This window comes from Squalius cephalus (assembly GCF_949319135.1).
Source record: "Squalius cephalus genome assembly, chromosome: 1".
Taxonomy (NCBI): Eukaryota; Metazoa; Chordata; class Actinopteri; order Cypriniformes; family Leuciscidae; genus Squalius; species Squalius cephalus.
Window position 1 is genome coordinate 26,310,193 of NC_137122.1, and position 17,832 is coordinate 26,328,024.

Below are 17,832 nucleotides of genomic sequence, written 5' to 3' on the forward strand. Positions count from 1 at the left end.
ATTTTTGTGATGAACTATAGCATGAATATTCAGTTTTGTTGGGATATTTCCTCCTCCATGGATCGCATAAATCAAATTCTTTTATGAAACTATGAAGTGTTTTCCTACTTTGCATGTGAGCTGTGTCTTTACTGTTGTACCTATCTAAATTTGGGTTTAATGTTACATTAAAATCGCCTCCTATGATTAAATATCCAGGTTGGGATGCCAAAGTTAAGAACAAGTTTTCAAAAAATTCTGGACTGTCAGAATTGGGCCCATACACGTTCACAAGGGTAATTGTGTTGTCTATAAGACTGCCTTGTACAATTAGATATCTACCAGATTTATCTGGAATTACTTTTAAAATTTTAAATGGAATGGCTTTATGAATCAAAATCATTACTCCCCTTGAGTTAGATGTATATGAAGCAGAAAATACTTGGCCCTGCCACCTTCTACGTATTTTTAATAATTCACCGGACAAAAGGTGCGTTTCTTGTAGCAGTACGATAGGTGTTTTAAATTGCTTAAGTCTAGTCATGACCTGTTTTAACTTGGAAAGTTTACCTAGTCCCCTAACATTCCAGGAAATAAATGTTATCTGAGATTCACTTAACATGTTTTAAAACAGAACATTTCCATAACTCTATAATCATACACACAATGAATAATAACAGAATAATAATAATAATAATAATAATTAAAAAAAAATAATAAAAAAAAAATAAAATTTGTTTGGGTGAAAAAAACTTTGAATGCACTGAGCTACGATTTTGCATACCATGGCTCTTGAACGCACTTGAACAGAACAACCCGGCGTTCACCCCCTTCCCACCAAACTGCAAAGATTCTTCAACAGGCTCATCTGGTCCTACAACTAGGAACAAATCCTTGGCCAGCACAGAAAAAAAAACGTTAGGCATCAGCCTATCCACAAACAGCTATTATACAATAAATATTATCTCCCCTCAAATATTCGTTGAACTAATTCAGTTTCAGATCGAGTTAGGTTTAAATATATTGTTTTAACTTTGACAGATTAATAGGCTACTATCCGATTCATCCGAGCCAAACCGAAAGATCTTGGTTATGATATCAGCATTGATGAATAAAACTGCTTGACGTTTCAGTCAAATACTAGGATCTTTTCGTTGCTCTCCTGACGCTTCTCCGAATTCCTGTATGCATTTCTGTACATCTCCCGCCGTCTCGCAAATCTTCCACTGACCCTTATACAGCAAGCTCAGTTTGGCTGGATAGACAAATCTGTATGAGATGTTCAGTGTTTGGAGACGCTTCTTCACATCATCGAATTCCTTTCATTGTTTCCTCACCGCTACTGAGAAGTCCGGGAAAAACATCACTTTGTGTTCCTCATACTTCACTGTTCCCATCTCCCTGGCGGCTTGAATCACTTTCTGCCGGTCGCGAAAATTGAGGAATTTCATGATCAGGATTCGCGGGTATTGTTGCGGCTTTGTCGGTGGCTTGCCGATTCTGTGTGCTCTTTCAATGACTATTGGACTCGGAAAGGTAGATGCTCCGAACACATCAAACAGCCACTTTTCCAAAAAGTTTGCCGCATCTTTCCCTTCCACTTTTTCAGGGAGGTTAACTAGACGGAGATTGCAGCGACGGTTGCGGTTCTCTAAGTCATCCAAATCAGAGGTGAGCGTTGCGATTCGACTTTCCAGTACGTTAACAGTTTTCTGTAACTTTTCCACATTATCCTCGGTTTCGCTAATTCGGTGCTCCGCTTCTGATATTCTGCCACCAAATTCAGAAATGTCACTTTTAATCTCTTGAACAGCATTCAGGACGCCTTCGAATTTTGAAGAAAAAAAGGTCTTCATGTCAGCGATAGCCTTCATTACCTCATTATTCTCTTCGTTGATCACGCTACCCACTGGCTTAACGCTAGCTTCATTCCCGTCGGGAGTTTCCTCAGTTTTATCCATATTTTTCTTTGTGGTTCTTCGATTTGCCATGACGAATCAACAATCTTTGTGGTCACGGCTAAACTCGGATAATACCCAGACAGCTAAATGTCTTGAAGGGCTTTAAAAACATCTGAAAAAAAACAAAAAATCTGGCCGTTTGTGGTAGGAGCGTTAAGTCGTACGTCTATCTAGCTCGCCGCCATGTTGGATCCCCCCACAGGGCAATGTTCTGCTGGGAAACTTTGGGTCCTGGCATTCATGTGGATGTTACTTTGACACGTATCACCTACCTAAATTTGTGGCAATGGTGGCAATGATGGCAGTGGCCTGTTTCAGCAGGATAATGCACCCTGCCACAATGCAAAAATTGTTCAGGATGGGTTTGAGGGACATGACAAAGAGTTCTAGGTGTTGCCTTGGCTTCAAAATTCCCCATAGCTAAATCCGATTGAGCATCTATGGGATGTACTTGATGAACAAATCTGATCCATGGAGGCCCCACCTCACAACCTGATACCACAGGACACATACAGAGGTCTTGTGGAATCCTTGCCTTGACTAATCAGAGCCTGTTTTGGCAGCATGAGGGGAAGCTACATGATATTAGACAGGTGGTTTTAATGCTGTGGCTGATCAGTGTACATTGCAAATATTAAATCTAATGTAAACTAAATATAAACATGTCATTTTTGCAACCCTTGATGATACCAGATTAACCTGCAATAAGATGACAGAAGAGGGGTAGTGAGAAAAGACCCAAACAGATATGAAGAGTTAAGACAGTGGAGGATAAACAAAAGAAACCAGAGGACAAAACAAAATACTGAAGGCCTCAAATTAAGTTTGTTGTTACAATAGAAATTCGTACATGTGTTAGTATTTGAAACAAGAAAATAATTTTGTCCCAGTCTTTTCTGCAATACCTCTACTATCTTTGACAAAGTACCTTCTGTTTTTATTTGTTACTGTTTATCTCTACAGTAACCTATTGTTAAGGTTACATTATTAACGTGCCGTTAACATTGTGTCCTTACCGATACAAACTGTCATTACTGCAGCACATTTATTTTAATTATTAATCAGATATTTGTTTGCAAAAATTATTTCAACATTTCAGTAGAGATGATTTAGACATTGTGTGAAAACAACACATTTTTTAATTATATTTTTTTACTACAAAACGTTTTCATAAAAGAAATTAACAAACACAATATGCACCTGCTGCTCAAGATGTTTTATGCAATAAAAAAAAGTCAGAAGTGATTTTGGTTTGTGGAGTTATTCGCATACATTTTGTGAATTTAATCATTCCAGTTCTTAATTAAACTGAGATAAAATGTCTTCTTTCTGTTTTGTTTGTCCAGTATCAGGAGCGTCTGATGGCACACAGCTTGTGTGGGGAAGGATTCAACGTGATTCCGACTATTCCTTTGAGATCCAGATCATCTCCAGACACTCCAGGTGGAGTTGTGAAGCGGTAGCTCTGAAGGAGGGAAGTGAAGAACAGGAAGAGCTCCATCCTGGCCAAACTCTCTCCCAAACAAACCCTTCGGCCTGAGAGAGAGAGAGAGAGAGAGAGAGAGAGAGAGAGGACAGAAGGGGAGAGAGAGAGATACAGATACAGACAAACTGTTTTAAATTCCAAATTAAATGATTATTTCTTCAAAACACTGCTGTTTAGAGTTGAGCGTATACCTGCAGAAAAGGGCATGAAAGCATCTCTCTTGACAAACTGGCCATTCTCATCTAGGAAGTGTTCTGGGTAAAAGCTGTTCGGTTTCTCCCATTCGCTTGGATCCTTCAAAACAGACGTCAGCAGAGGAACGACAGTGGTACCCTAGAAATGGAAAAAAAAAAAAAAAATGTTCAAGATGCACATAGTATTTTTTCTAGGGCTAAATATTTATTCTTCTGACTGACCTTCTTGATGAAGTATCCATTGAAGTGAACATCACAGCTGGTTATATGCGGCAGATTCAAGGGAACAATATTAGCCAGTCTCTGGGTTTCATGAATCACTGCATCTGTATACGGTAATTTCTTTCTATCTTCCACCGCTGGCTGACATCCACCGATCACTCGGTCAATCTCCTCATGAACTTGATCTGCACAAAAATGCAACCCACGTTTGTAAATGGGAAATGGGAAAAGGAAAAACTATTGGCATTACTGTGTTTTTTACCCTGTATATGAGGGTATTTGGCCATGAGCATCAAACCCCAGCGCAGAGTCGTTCCTGTCGTGTCAGTACCAGCACCAAACAGATTTGTCACCGTCACAAGAAGATTCTCCTGGTGAAAGTGTGTGTCCTTCTTGCAGGATTGCTGACAAGCAAAAATACATTCAAAATGCTCAATTAAACTTCTAATAGAAAACGTCTCGGTTACGTATGGTAACCCTCGTTCCCTGAGTAGGGCTGGGTCTGCCTCCTCCGGGGGCAGCGCTTGCAGGTTCACTACCTGATCTCTAAACGGAGTGGTAGGAACCTTGGGCACATATCCGGGCCGGGGTCTCAGAACAATGTGAGAGAAGTCCGGCGCGAACTCTAGGCATGATTCGTCGACCGAAAATGCCTGCAGGTCTCCTACCCTCTTGATGGATGCCAAAGCGAGCAGGAGAGCTGTCTTCATTGACAGAATATTTAAATCGACTGCGTGCAAGGGCTCAAAAGGTGGATTCTGGAGTGCTCTGAGCACTAAAGTCAGATCCCAAGAGGGTACGGGGTGCTGATTACAAGGAGGACTCAATCACCTAGCACCCCTAAGAAACCTGAGGACCAGGTCATGCTTTCCCAAGGACTTACCTTCTACTGCATCGTGATGTGCGGCTATTGCGGCAACAAACACTTTGAGGGTGGAGGGAGACAGCCTTCGCTCCAACCCATCTTGCAGGAAGGAAAGCACGACACTGATCGGGCAAGTTCGGGGGTCTTCCCGACGGGAAGAGCACCAATCGACGAATAGGTTCCACTTCAACGCATAGAGGCGCCTCGTAGAGGGGGCTCTAGCGGAAGTGATGGTGTCTACCACAGCCTGTGGTAGGCCACCTAGAACCTCCGCGTCCCGTCCAGGGACCAGACATGAAGTTTCCAGAGGTCTGGACGCGGGTGCCATAGAGTGCCCCGTCTCTGAGAGAGAAGGTCTTTTCTCAGAGGAATGGGCCAAGGAGGGGCTGTCGCGAGGAGCATGAGTTCTGCAAACCAAGTCCGGTTGGGCCAATACGGCGCAACTAGCAGGACCTGTTCCTCGTCCTCCCTGACTTTGCACAGTCATCTGAGCAGCTCCGAAGATTCCCCATATCAGCTGGACCACCTGGGGATGGAGTCGCCATTCTCCCGGAAGTGGCGGCTGTCGTGAAAGCTCGTCGGCCATACGATTGAGCACACCAGGGATAAGAATGGTTCGAAGCGACCTCAGATGCTTCTGACTCCAAAGGAGGAGGAGGTGGGAGGCGAGTCGCGACATACGACGGGAGCGTAGACCACCTTGATGGTTGATGTACGCAACGGTCTCAGTGCTGTCCGTTCGGACCAGTACGTGCTTGTGTCTGAGAAACCCCTTGAGGCGACACAAGGCTAGGCGTACTGCTTGCAACTCTAGGCAGTTGATGTGCCAATGCAGCTGGGACCCCGTCTACAGACCCGAGACTGCATGCCCTTTGTACGTGGCCCCCCACACCATGGCAGAGGCATCTGAAAAACCACAGCACGCCTGGAAACCTGGACTAAGGGCACTCCGGCCCGAAGAAATACAGGATCCGACCATGGGGAGAAGGTTTGGCGACAGTGCGGGGTTACTTTGACCCGGAACGTGCCGCTCTGCCACGCCCACCTCGGGACTCGATCGTGAAGCCAGCGCTGAAGCGGTCTCATATGTAACAGGCCGAGCGGCGTTACTGCGGCTGCGGCTGCCATATGCCCCAAGAGCCTCTGAAACTGTTTCAGTGGGACCGCTGACTTGCCTCGAAAAGACTTGAGGCAGTTGAGCACTGACTGGACGCGTTCCTTTTCTGTGAGACGCGCAGTCTGGGCGACCGAGTTCAGTTCCATACCGAGATAAGAGATCCTCTGCACGGGGCAGAGTTTGCTCTTGTCCCAGTTGACCTGAAGCCCCAACTGACTGAGGTGCCGGAGCACCATGTCCCTGTGATCGCATAACACATCTCGCGAGCCAGTCGTCGAGATAGTTGAGAATGCGAACGCCTTGTTCTCTCATGGGAACAATGGCCGCCTCCGCGACTTTCGTGAAGACACGGGGCGACAGGGCCAGCCCGAAGGGTAGGACCTTGTACTGATATGCTCTACCCTCTGAAACTGTTTCAGTGGGACCGCTGACTTGCCTCGAAAAGACTTGAAGCAGTTGAGCACTGACTGGACGCGTACTGACTGGACGCGTTCCTTTTCTGTGAGACGCGCAGTCTGGGCGACCGAGTCCAGTTCCATACCGAGATAAGAGATCATCTGCACGGGGCAGAGTTTGTTCTTGTCCCAGTTGACCTGAAGCCCCAACTGACTGAGGTGCCGGAGCACCATGTCCCTGTGATCGCACAACACATCTCGCGAGCCAGTCATCGAGATAGTTGAGAATGCGAACGCCTTGTTCTCTCATGGGAACAATGGCCGCCTCCGCGACTTTCGTGAAGACACGGGGCGACAGGGCCAGCCCGAAGGGTAGGACCTTGTACTTATATGCTCGACCCTCGAAAGCAAACAAATCAAGACATGAAAGTACGTGTCCCTCAGGTCGATCGCTGCAAACCAATCTCGGGGACGGATGCATTCAAAAATGCGTTTCTGCGTGAGCATTTTGAACAGGAGCTTGTGCAGGGCCCGATTCAATACTCGCAGATCCAGGATTGGCCGTAACCCACCGTCTTTCTTGGGTACAATGAAGTAAGGGCTGTAGAACCCTGACCTCATATCGGCTGGAGGGACCGGCTCGATCGCGTCTTTCGCCAGCAGGGCGTCGATCTCTTTCCGCAAGACAGGAGCATCCTCCGGACGCACACGGGTGAAGTGGATGCCCCTGAACTTGGGAGGCCGGTGTGCAAACTGAATTGCATAGCCGAGCCGGATGGTGTGTATGAGCCAGCGCGACGGCCTCAGGAGCGCTAGCCAGGCTCCGAGAACCCGCCGCAACGAGCCCACCCGCACCGACGGCGTACCCGCAGAGGGGCAGCGAGGTGGAAGGCAGGGACACGGCTCCGGTGGCATTGCAGCGGCCGAGAGCGGGGTCTGGGTGTATACTTAGACAACACCTACCTGCTTCCACCGGGGGACAGATGGCAGAGAAGACCCGAGAGTGTTCTGCTGCGGGCTGTCAACTGGCGAGGGAAGGGGAGGAGACGAGGAGCGAGGCCCAAGGGCGGCTGCTGGTCTCCGTGCCTTCCCGCCCAGCGGCAGACTGGAGTGACGTGACCGGGGTGGCGCCACTGCTATCTGGGAGCTGGGGAGAGGGGAACGGGAGTGGCGCCATTCGGGGGCGGCGCACACTGCCATTCTGACCCTCTCAGATGGAGGAGACTGGTCTTACTGGTCTGCCAGCCTCAACCGTGAGGGGAAACGAGGAGCGAGGCCCAGGGGCATCGAGTCCTGGTTTCCGCCTCCTCGCCCAGCGAGAGACGAGAGTCACCAGGCCGTAGCCCTCACTGTCATCTGAGCGCTGGGGCCCGTGAGTGACTCAGAGGAAGTGGACTGCTCAAACTTCGGGTACCACTGACTGGATGACCAGCGGCGGAACAGAAATGAAATTCTCCACCCGGCCCTCCCCCGGGGGAAGGAGTGGTGATGACATGCACTCCCGAAGAGCAGACATCACATACTCCGGGTCGCTCCTCTCAGGGTCATTTCCCTTCCCTTTGCTGGGGGGAAACGAACTCCAAGCGGGCTGGTTTTGAGGCGCTTCTGGACCACCAGAGTGGACATCGTCTGACCGAGGGCCAGCGCTGTGACTAATCACGGTCAGTCACTAAGCGCAGCTCCACCCCGAATCAGAACTACCCACGTGCACTGAATGTGCAGGGGTAGTGAGAGAGGAAAAACTTCTGCAGATTTAGGCATGTTTGGCTTGCCATATTGGCACCAAAATGCTTCCATACTGCCAAAGTTTTTCACACCCATCCAGGCATTTTAGACCCAGGAAGTGTGGCTGTCAAGTCTGAATCTTCAGCACGAGAACACCATTATAGTAGGAACTCAGCATCATTTTCAGAGTATAACAGCCCTCTCTCCGATGTAACAATCGACATCTGTCCTCCCCTGGAGCCCCGAATGAAATGCTTGGTCCCTCATGAGAAGGACCAGAATCCCATCCGAAAGCCTCGACGGCACACAGCACGCTGAGCGGCTCAAGCCCTTACGCAAAGGGGAGACGAACAACGTGCCAACGTGGTCATGCACTCATGAGAGAACCTGAACCACCCACGAACGCAGTCTCAACACACTGATTAAGCATGTGAAACAGTGATCGTGGCCGCCAACCAGGCATGCAAGACAGTGAACGTGGCCATCGCCTCGATGACACACGACACGCCGGGCGCTCAAGCCTTCAGGCAAGGCGAACAACGTGCCGACATGGTCATGCTCTCATAAGAAAGCATAAACCACCCACGAACACAGTCTCAGCATGTTTGCGATGCGCTAGGCTAGAGGAGTGGGAAGCTCGTGAGTGTCTTTCACCTGGCGACGTTCCACACTGTAACCCCCAGATCACCAAATGCTCATTAGCCAAAGTAGTCCTCCCCTTTTTTAGAAAAGGAACTAGATTGGGGAACAAGCAAAGGGACTCAACCTCGTAGAGGTACACGAGTCTCGATCGCGCATCTAGAGCGCCGAATGATGCGCGCTGGGTTGCTGAGACAACCCGCGCTGTCAGCCGGCGTTCGACGGCACACGGCACGCTGAGCGGCTCGAGCCTTTAAAAAGGGGAGACGAACAACGTGCCGACGTGGTCATGCACTCCTGAGAGAACATGAACCACCCACAAACATAGTCTCATACACTGATTAGGCATGTGAAACAATGAACGTGGCCATCAAATGAGGACAGGAAACGATCGCATCCAGAAACACACGAGTGAAACGTCATCCTGAAAAGGACGCGATTTTCACTCGTATTGCTCTTTCAGGAAAAAAGAACTTATTGGGCTGAAGCACACAGGGACCCAACGCGGCAACACAGCGTGAAAACTGCAAGCCCGCTGTGCGCACTCAACCGCTTACCAGCTGTGAAAACAGCTTTTGAATTAACTGCGTGTAGACACAGCCGGCAGACAGGAAATTGCGCGGTCGCTGAAACGCCGTCTCACCAACACAGAGAGATCCCTTCCCGAAACAGCAGACTCGTAGAGCTTAAGATAGATACAATCTTAAAGTGTAAGTTGCAGGTTAAATTTTTCACGAAGTAATGCAATGTGTTTATTAAACATAAAGATAAGAACCGCCCACCATTGTTTTTTATACCAAAATGCTGATATAATATGAAAAGTTGGCACTTTTAACAGTGGTTTTAACCGCTCCCGCTCCCTTCCACTAGATGGGGCGTGACGTCATAAGAGGAACTCACTAGTAGAGTTACCGTACGCTAGCAGCTATATTCGCCTTACACAACTTCAGAAAAGTTGGTTGTATGTTTTATTTGATAAAAAAAATTATGGATAAAATAACTCCATTGTAAACATACTCGTGTGTGCTGACTTCAAGGGGACCGTGATCCTGCCTGAAATGAGAATACGCTATTCGCAAAACAAACGTGTTCAGGCACGTCAGATCAGCCGGTCGCAGCTCGAGCTGTTCCACTAAACTCCAAAACGCGTTCACCTCACGGCAGCACACACTCTCCACTGCTGATTCAATTGGGTGGCATAGCCCACACAAACACAGTGATGGGGACATCGATCTCTCTTTTTCTTTTCTGACAATAAACATCGCTAATTAAATCGTGAGAAATTGATAACGCGTGGATTGAGGAAGTGTATTACATGACGTTTGAGGCGTCGATGAGACTAGCGATTGATGCCTGTGCAGTGTGTGCATCTCTAACGTTGCAGGCTTGCAGCTCTGATTTGGACTGACTTACTGTAAGTAAATAATGTATTCAGTCGTTGTCCCTCCTTGCTATTCTACATGACGGCAATATTTTGAAAAGACTTGATTGTTCCGTTATATTATCCGGGTTAAGTTTGCACCAGGCTAGACTAGCTCTAACGTAGCTAACGTTACTCACCTGGCCAACCCTCCACTAATTCTCCTCACACCAAGCATTAAAAACTCTTTGAGTGCCATGGCTCCCCTATCTCACGCCTGACCAGTTAAAAATTGTAGGGCTGTGGTCCATAAAGAATTTGATGGTTTCCCACATCCTCAGTCGTTCTCCAAATAGCCATAATACAGTAGGAATCTAGCAGAGTATGGGTTGCGAGTTCCTCTTGTGACGTCATCAACCAGTAACTGAAAAAACACGCTACCTTTGAAGAAACCCCAATAAATATTATTTTAACGCATTTTAAGACAGAAATAATTAAATATATACATATAGAGCACTTTAATTTACACATTAATTGGCTGTGGTGGTTAACCTGCAACTTACACTTTAAAGCTCATTCACTCAGAGAGGACACAATCGGTCGGCTCCGAAGCTAAAAGCGTTTGTGTATGCGCTTGCTTCCGCTTTATACCCGCGCTGGTAGGCGGGCCGCGGAATGCAAATCTTGCATGCCAATGTTCATTGGCTCGTTTTATTTCACTCGAAGACAGTTGGTCTCCCTAGCGTGATCCCAATTCGTTGGAAACTCCTCCGACGAGACGTAGGAGTTCCCGAACGAAAGGGAACTTAAACATCCAAATTGATGTAGTTGTATTTTTAAAATCCAAAATTACATGAAAACTTCAAACAATACAAACTTTGGAGAAAAAGAAACAAAGCAATGCATGAAACGAGAAACAGGTGCAATGCATTAATCAAACAATGAGTGACCATGGTAACAAAAGCTAACAAAGGAAACAACAGGAAACCAATAAAAATACAACTGAAACTCAGACTAAATGTGATAGTAACACTTTACAATAAGGTCCCATTAGTAGTAAGTATTAACATGAACTAACCATGAGCAATACCTTTGTTAAAGTAATTATTCTTTTTTTAATGTAAGGCCTGGGACACACTAGACGACTTTCAAATCTTAACCGCTTTTAAAACTGTGGGAGACCACAGACATAATGGCAGTTTCAAACGATTTTTAGCATTTTAATCTTCTGAATGCACACACTAGAAGATTCGTCCTGGACCGCGAGAGTCGAGACCACACACCTGTCCATTGTTTTAACATTTTCACAGTGAGATGATATCTCATGGAGACTCGCGAGATCAAACTTATGAAGAAGAACAAATGGAGGACGATCAACGTCGTCAGCTGTTTTAAAGTTTTAAAGAAAAACTAAGAAAAAAGAAAAACAAAGGAGAAAAGAATATGGGTGATCTTCTTTCTCAATACTCCACTTTTGTGGCTTGTTTGTGGCTGCCAAGTTTCAGCTATAGAAGCACGCAACATCCAGTTGGTTAAGTTTGCTCGCTCTCATTGGCTATCGCGGGTATTACATCAGAGGCAGCCCGATCAAGAGTCATGAGAACATGTTTGATATTTATGGTTTGAGATTGTGCGGGCTCCAACGTGATCGGGAGCAGTAAAATAATCGTAATGACACAACGCACTTGAGGATTTTTTTTGGACAAAAAGTCGTTTGCGAGAAGCCTTGAATCAGGTCACACACCCCAGATCATTGGGGGCGCAAATCGGCCCAAAATTGGGCTTAAAATCTTCAAGTGTGTGGCCAGCCTTAGGAAAAAATACAACTGTTTATTGTTAGTTCATGTTAAGCTGTGTCTTATTAACCCTTTGATGCGCAAGCTATGAAAACCCCTTCTAATGCACAACATGGGTCTAAAAAGACCCGTATTCATTTCCTATGTTATTTCATGCATGGCTGGACTTTTTTTTTATTTTTATCTTTTGAGATCAATTTATTTAAGCATTTAATATTCCATGATCTATAAATTCCATGATTTATAAATATTAAAAATGTCTTGTTTTCAATTACCAAAAATTATTATTTGAATTTTTTCTAAGTTTTGTGTTACTCTATCAAATTTACTTATCAAGCATGATTAAACAAAAGAATAAAGACAACATTTTGTCAAATTAATCATTTTAGCAGTCATTTAGACAACACATTTAACACTTGAAATGTTTATTTGCCACTTTCTCTAACATAGCAATCACCAAAGGTGTAAAGTCCAGGTTCAGAAAGTAAAAGTCCTCCTCAGTATTTTGTTCCAATCACCTGAATTAGCCTAATTACACCACCTAATTAGCAGTTTTTCAGCCAGTAGGTAGAACTAATTAGTGAAATCAGCTGTCTGAGGTCATGGGTGGAATAAACATATGGCAGGACTTTTACTTTCTGACCCCTGGACTATACACCTCTGGCATTCACATATCATAGATAACTGATAACACTGAAATCGAACTGTGTAACTGTATTGAATTGTGGTGAATGTGATCAAATAAAAGAAAATACAACAAACAAAATAAAATCACACTGGTACAGCGGCATCTCAAATTGCCATCTTAGTGCTTACATGCCTCACAAATGACACCTAAACTCTTAAAACATTGAATCATTTCAGCATATGAAGGATTATGAACTGTTAGGCCTTTATGTAAAAAGGCTTTAAAATACAATCTTTTTTTTAGTGTAGCCAGAGCCCATATTAGACATTCTCTGGTGTAGCTAACATTAGCTAGCTAGAATATGTCACCAGCTAGCTAGCTAATAGTATTGGACATGTTTCTCCTTCTCACAAGTAATTTCTCACTAGGATTACAAGGTCAAGGTAACCATAGCCTAATATTCAAATATTATGTCCATCTTTTACAAAATATAAAAGATTTTCTGTGGTTAAAATAAAATAAGACTTGCATCAAATATACAAAATCAGCCGTGTTGAGTTGTGAAATGTGTGGCAGGTGAATAGTATTCTGCAGTAAATCTTCCTACTTGCAAAAATGTGCAAATATCAAAGGTTTCTATATGGGTCATTTTTGACCCATGTGTGTAAAATTGATGTAGAAATAAAAAAAAACTGTGTTTGTTTATAAAGTAAGAAAGGAAACATTAACATAATGATTTGTGGATATCCAAAACAAAATATTTAATGAATACCTGGAATAAGAAAGAAAAAACAAAAACAAAAAAAAAACCCATATCTTTTAAAGATTCAGCAAAGAAACACTCAGCCATCACTGAAATAACATAGGAAATGAATACAGGTATTTTTAGACCCATGTTGCGCATTAGAAGGGTTGCGATACAAAAACGATTTTTATTCGAAAAGAAAGAAATGAAAAATTTCAATTAGGATTTCTAATGATCTAAAACAAGTTAATTGAGGAATACCTGGAATACTGAATGATGAAATTAATTTCTTGCAAAGATATAGAAAATGAAAACTCAGTCGGGTCTTTTTAGACCCATGTTGTGCATCAAAGGGTTAAATATTATGGCTCTGTGGAATACTTGATTCTGATTGGTCAATAGCGCTATCCAGCGGTAAGTTATTCCCAGATAACAACCGTTCAAAGCAGATACTCATCCGGGTCACTGATCAACAGTGCTATTAAAACTCAGTCGAATCAATATTTTGTGTACAGTTATTTAATTATGCCATCCAGTATCGTGGACTCACTCTCTCGTTTCATACAAGCGCAGCTGCTGCCATTTTGTGACTATTGTTTTATACACTGTTGTATTATGAGGTACAAACAGGTACGATTTTAAAACAGTTTAACGTTAATCTGAAATCAATATATCTTATCCCCATAATTATTTATGAGGCGAAATGCTGTGTAATAAGTGATATGAATGACTGTTTACCGTATCTCTTAAATGTCCTTTTAGTTTGAACTTGCCACGCTGCAACGGCTCTCTCCGTGGAAGCTTTGCGTTAAAAAACTTAGGCTAATAAAATATTTCAGCACAGACCAATATTTCGTGTCTAATTATTTACTTGTGTGGAAGTAGCCGTGTAATAAGTTGGATAATGTAAATCCAGCCGGTGGTTCTCTCAAAATAACCCCCTTCAGGCTTCATACACTATCCCTTACATATTAACTTTTAATTTGAATAATGTATTAATAAATGTTGAAATTAACATCAACTATGATGAATAAATGCTTTAGAATATGTTTAATTGTTAGTTCATCTTAAATTAACTAATGTTTACAAAAGGAACCTTATTGTAAAGTGTCGCCAATTATATTTAGTTTTAGCATCTTTTGTGCACATTTAATTTACATTTAATAACTATACCTAATAATTAAATAAATAATTGTTTAAATATGCTGATGATTACTTTTTACTTTCTCCTGTATTTCTGTGGAACCAGGTGATTACAGTACCTCGTCCCTCTGTTTGCGGATGAGAAAGGAGTCGACAAAACCTCTGCTGTCATGTGGATTCAGAGTCTCCAGCAGTCCAGTGATCAACCTCGTCATTTCTGCTCTATTTTTCAACATATTTCGTACCATAATCCTTTTGCTTTTGAGGAATGGACCCAACCACGGAAATATATTATAAAGCTGCAAGTACACACAGAGAAAAAAAATGCATGTATTAATGAGTTTTAAAACAATGAAGTCACCAAAAACATACAGTAAAACATACCATACTTCCATACCATCATAGAAGCCGATCCACCAACTCGAATATTTTCATTTGCCCTGTCGACCATTTCTGTGAATTGTGGGTCTTTGTATTCAAATCTGCTGCCGTACACAATAGATGAGATGATGTTTGACACAGCGTAGTTCACAGGCTGTGTTGTGTCGAAGGGTTTCCCTGTGAAGAGCAAACAAATGTCTCTCAACGGATCCTTTAAACTACGAGCATGATTGTAAATGTCCATAAATGTGTTTCAGCTTGTACCTTCAAACTTATCAAACTCTCCTTTCAGATACTGAATTTCCTCTATGATTTTCTCTTCACTTCCTCTCTTGCCCATCCCGAAGTCCCGCAGGTTGCTGAGAGCGAAGCGTCGCATCTCTCTCCAGTTCTCTCCATTGGAAAAAATTATTCCTGATCAACACAGAGAACCAACTGACCGTGAGTCTCAGCAACAACACAAGCAGAAAATTATTACTTACTGGGTTAAACATACGTTAACCTTAGACCTCTGGGACTCATACAGAGTCAGCTTGCTTATACATGTTATATGTCAGGTTAATAAGCGACTAATCATTTTCAGCACTGACTACGCAGTAAAATTAAATTTTTTTGAGAGAACATCACATAAGCTGACTTCATTAGGTGATGTTGATTTTCCTAAAATGGTTTTGTTTGAACTCACCATTATGGTGATTAGTTCCCTGCAACTTCATTTATATTATTGCAATTCTCTTCCTATTGATGCAGCGATGCAACAAGAAATTACAATTCAATGTCATAATCATTTGTTAACAAACAAGTATTCATTATTTAAATTAGCTCATTGTTTCTGCTTATATTGTTACATTATTAACTGTGATTTTGTACATGTACATTTCTGAAACACATAACTTAGCCAGTTTCCACTGATAACAGATCACTCTAAATTGTAATGTGGACTCATGCATTTTCTGTAAAGCTGCTTTGAAACAATGTGTATTGTGAAAAGCGCTATACAAATAAATGTGAATTGAATTTAATTGAATTTAATTGAATCTTTTGAGTTGAAAAAACAAAAATTCTTGAAAAGATTCCTACCATGTTCTTTGTTCGGTGTCCTGATACCAGGTCCAATTTTTCTGTCACCGAACTCTTCTGCATAGTTCACGAGAGCTTCTTTGACAGTTTTGTACCCAACTAAGACCACAGTTTTTCTGGGACCCAAAAACACTTGGAATATGTTTCCGTAGGTTTTGGACAGCTGGAGGACACAGAGAAAGACATTAACAAACAAATCTTAAAATGTTTGACCACTATTCATTTTAAACGTATCAAGTTCTCACCTCAAAAAAGGTGTCAAAGGGTCTATCGAGGTCAAGGGTCAGCAGGTTCCCCAGCAGCGGCAGAGGTTTGGGTCCCGGTGGCTCTTTCCCCTCTTTCTGAGATCTGGATCCAGAGGAAAGCAAATACAAAACCAGAAGCAACAGCAAAGCACCCAGTAATGTACCTGTGCTGAGAAACTGCAGAAGTGACTCGATTACAGCCATTTTCTCTCTCAGCTTCTGAACTGATGCACTCACAGATTTATAGCTGCTTTTTAAGGGAGGGACCTTGTGTGATCCTAAACTAATTGACAAAAAATCCATTATAATAGAGACTTGTTATGGTTACATCAGCATGTGTGTGACACTTTGTGGTGAATTATTAACCTTCTTCAGCTTGTTAAAACAAGAAGGGAACATCATGGCCTTATTGCTAAACACAAAATCTTTGCTCCAATATTATTGCATTTACATGATTAAAACAAGTCTTGTGGTTTATATATGCACTAAATATTGTTGTATTGTCTACTTTCCCAGCAATGCACAGCAAAGCAGGTTTGAACTGCGACACACAGAGAGAGACTGCGACCTTTATCAAACCTCAAACTAGCACAGTATATATTCCAACACTTAACATGAATACGTTTGACTTTAAAACGTTATTATGAGCTCTATTTTTTATCTTTTATATATTACAATCTTTACAATAACTCAAACAGATGCACACACAAATCATCTATGTGATTAGATTAGTATTAAAATACAGTTAATCATTCCAAAGGTAGCCTTTTCTCCAAAATGTGACAATCTATCAGTTACAGTTTTAAGATGCGCTGCTTTGCATTTGGGCAATGAGTGTAAACATGTAAATGTTTCATTGAAAAAGGCAGGTTTTCCTGGATTGCGAGTTGCTTTGCAACAGAGTTTCCTCTGAGTCTGGGGCTGCGTTCCATTCCACTTTTATCAACTGGCCGGAATTTTGCGATCTCAAAATTCCGTCCAGTTGATAATACCTAGAATATCAAAATCGACTGCTGGCGCCATATCCTTCTCCTATTTAGCACCAAAACTTTGGAACAGTCTTCCTACCATTGTCCGGGAAGCAGACACACTCTGTCAGTTCAAAGCTAGACTAAAAACACATCTCTTTGACCTAGCATACACATAACACATTATAGACTTCTATAATTCAATGTTAGGCTGCATAGATTAGGTCACCCGGAACCGGGAACACTTATGATGTACTCGTTACATCATAAGAAGAATGGCATCTACGCTAATTTTAGTGTTTTTGTTTATCCCGAGGTTTTCCCGCAGCCTGCCGGATCCAGGCTGTATCCAGATCTGATGAAGGACCTGCGCCTGTACCCGATGTCATAGCGGGGTGCTAAAGTGCCAACTAGTTTCTCCTTATGGAGGATCCCTTTACCACTCTACAGATAAAGAGTTGTCGGGAAAATTCAGTTGACGTGGCTACCCCGAAGTTATTAAATTCTGTATCAAAAATGTTAAGGCCAGACAAGTATTTTTTTAAGGCTTGGTTTGTAGGGAATTACAAACCTGCGCACATATATTCAAACGCGCATACCAATAGACTGAACTCGTAATACGCATGTGCACCCCATCAGCGTTCTCACAGGTTTCGCGTTTAAAGTCTGTGTAGAGTTTCCTGTTAAAACGGTGTCGTGTTAGCGGCCCCTAAGTTAATAACTAATGATCACTGCGACGGAAGATCAATCAATCAATCAAATAACTTTAGCTGGAAAATAACTTTATTCAAGAGCTGCTATAAAGCCAAAACAATCTCTGTTACTTTAAACTATCCTTGTATCTCTGTAAAGTCGCACTGGAACAATCTACATTGTTAAAAGCACTATATAAATGAAGATGAC

At 43.0% G+C, this 17,832-nt stretch overlaps 1 protein-coding gene across 1 annotated transcript in view; it reads right to left on the reverse strand.

Annotated features, from left to right (window-relative positions):
- Positions 1-2,527: 2,527 nt before the first annotated feature.
- Positions 2,528-17,832, reverse strand: part of LOC307171483 (uncharacterized protein) — a 39,326-nt gene continuing 24,021 nt past the window's right edge. The window contains exons 11-20 of the mRNA XM_079893114.1: positions 17,309-17,373; positions 15,962-16,244; positions 15,717-15,879; positions 14,901-15,050; positions 14,653-14,813; positions 14,375-14,554; positions 4,105-4,246; positions 3,843-4,027; positions 3,618-3,759; positions 2,528-3,476 (exon numbers count right to left, since the gene is read on the reverse strand). Of these exons, the coding sequence (XP_079749240.1) occupies positions 3,289-3,476; positions 3,618-3,759; positions 3,843-4,027; positions 4,105-4,246; positions 14,375-14,554; positions 14,653-14,813; positions 14,901-15,050; positions 15,717-15,879; positions 15,962-16,244; positions 17,309-17,373 (1,659 nt within the window). The 3' untranslated portion in view covers positions 2,528-3,288. The remainder of the gene's footprint in view (positions 3,477-3,617; positions 3,760-3,842; positions 4,028-4,104; positions 4,247-14,374; positions 14,555-14,652; positions 14,814-14,900; positions 15,051-15,716; positions 15,880-15,961; positions 16,245-17,308; positions 17,374-17,832) is intronic.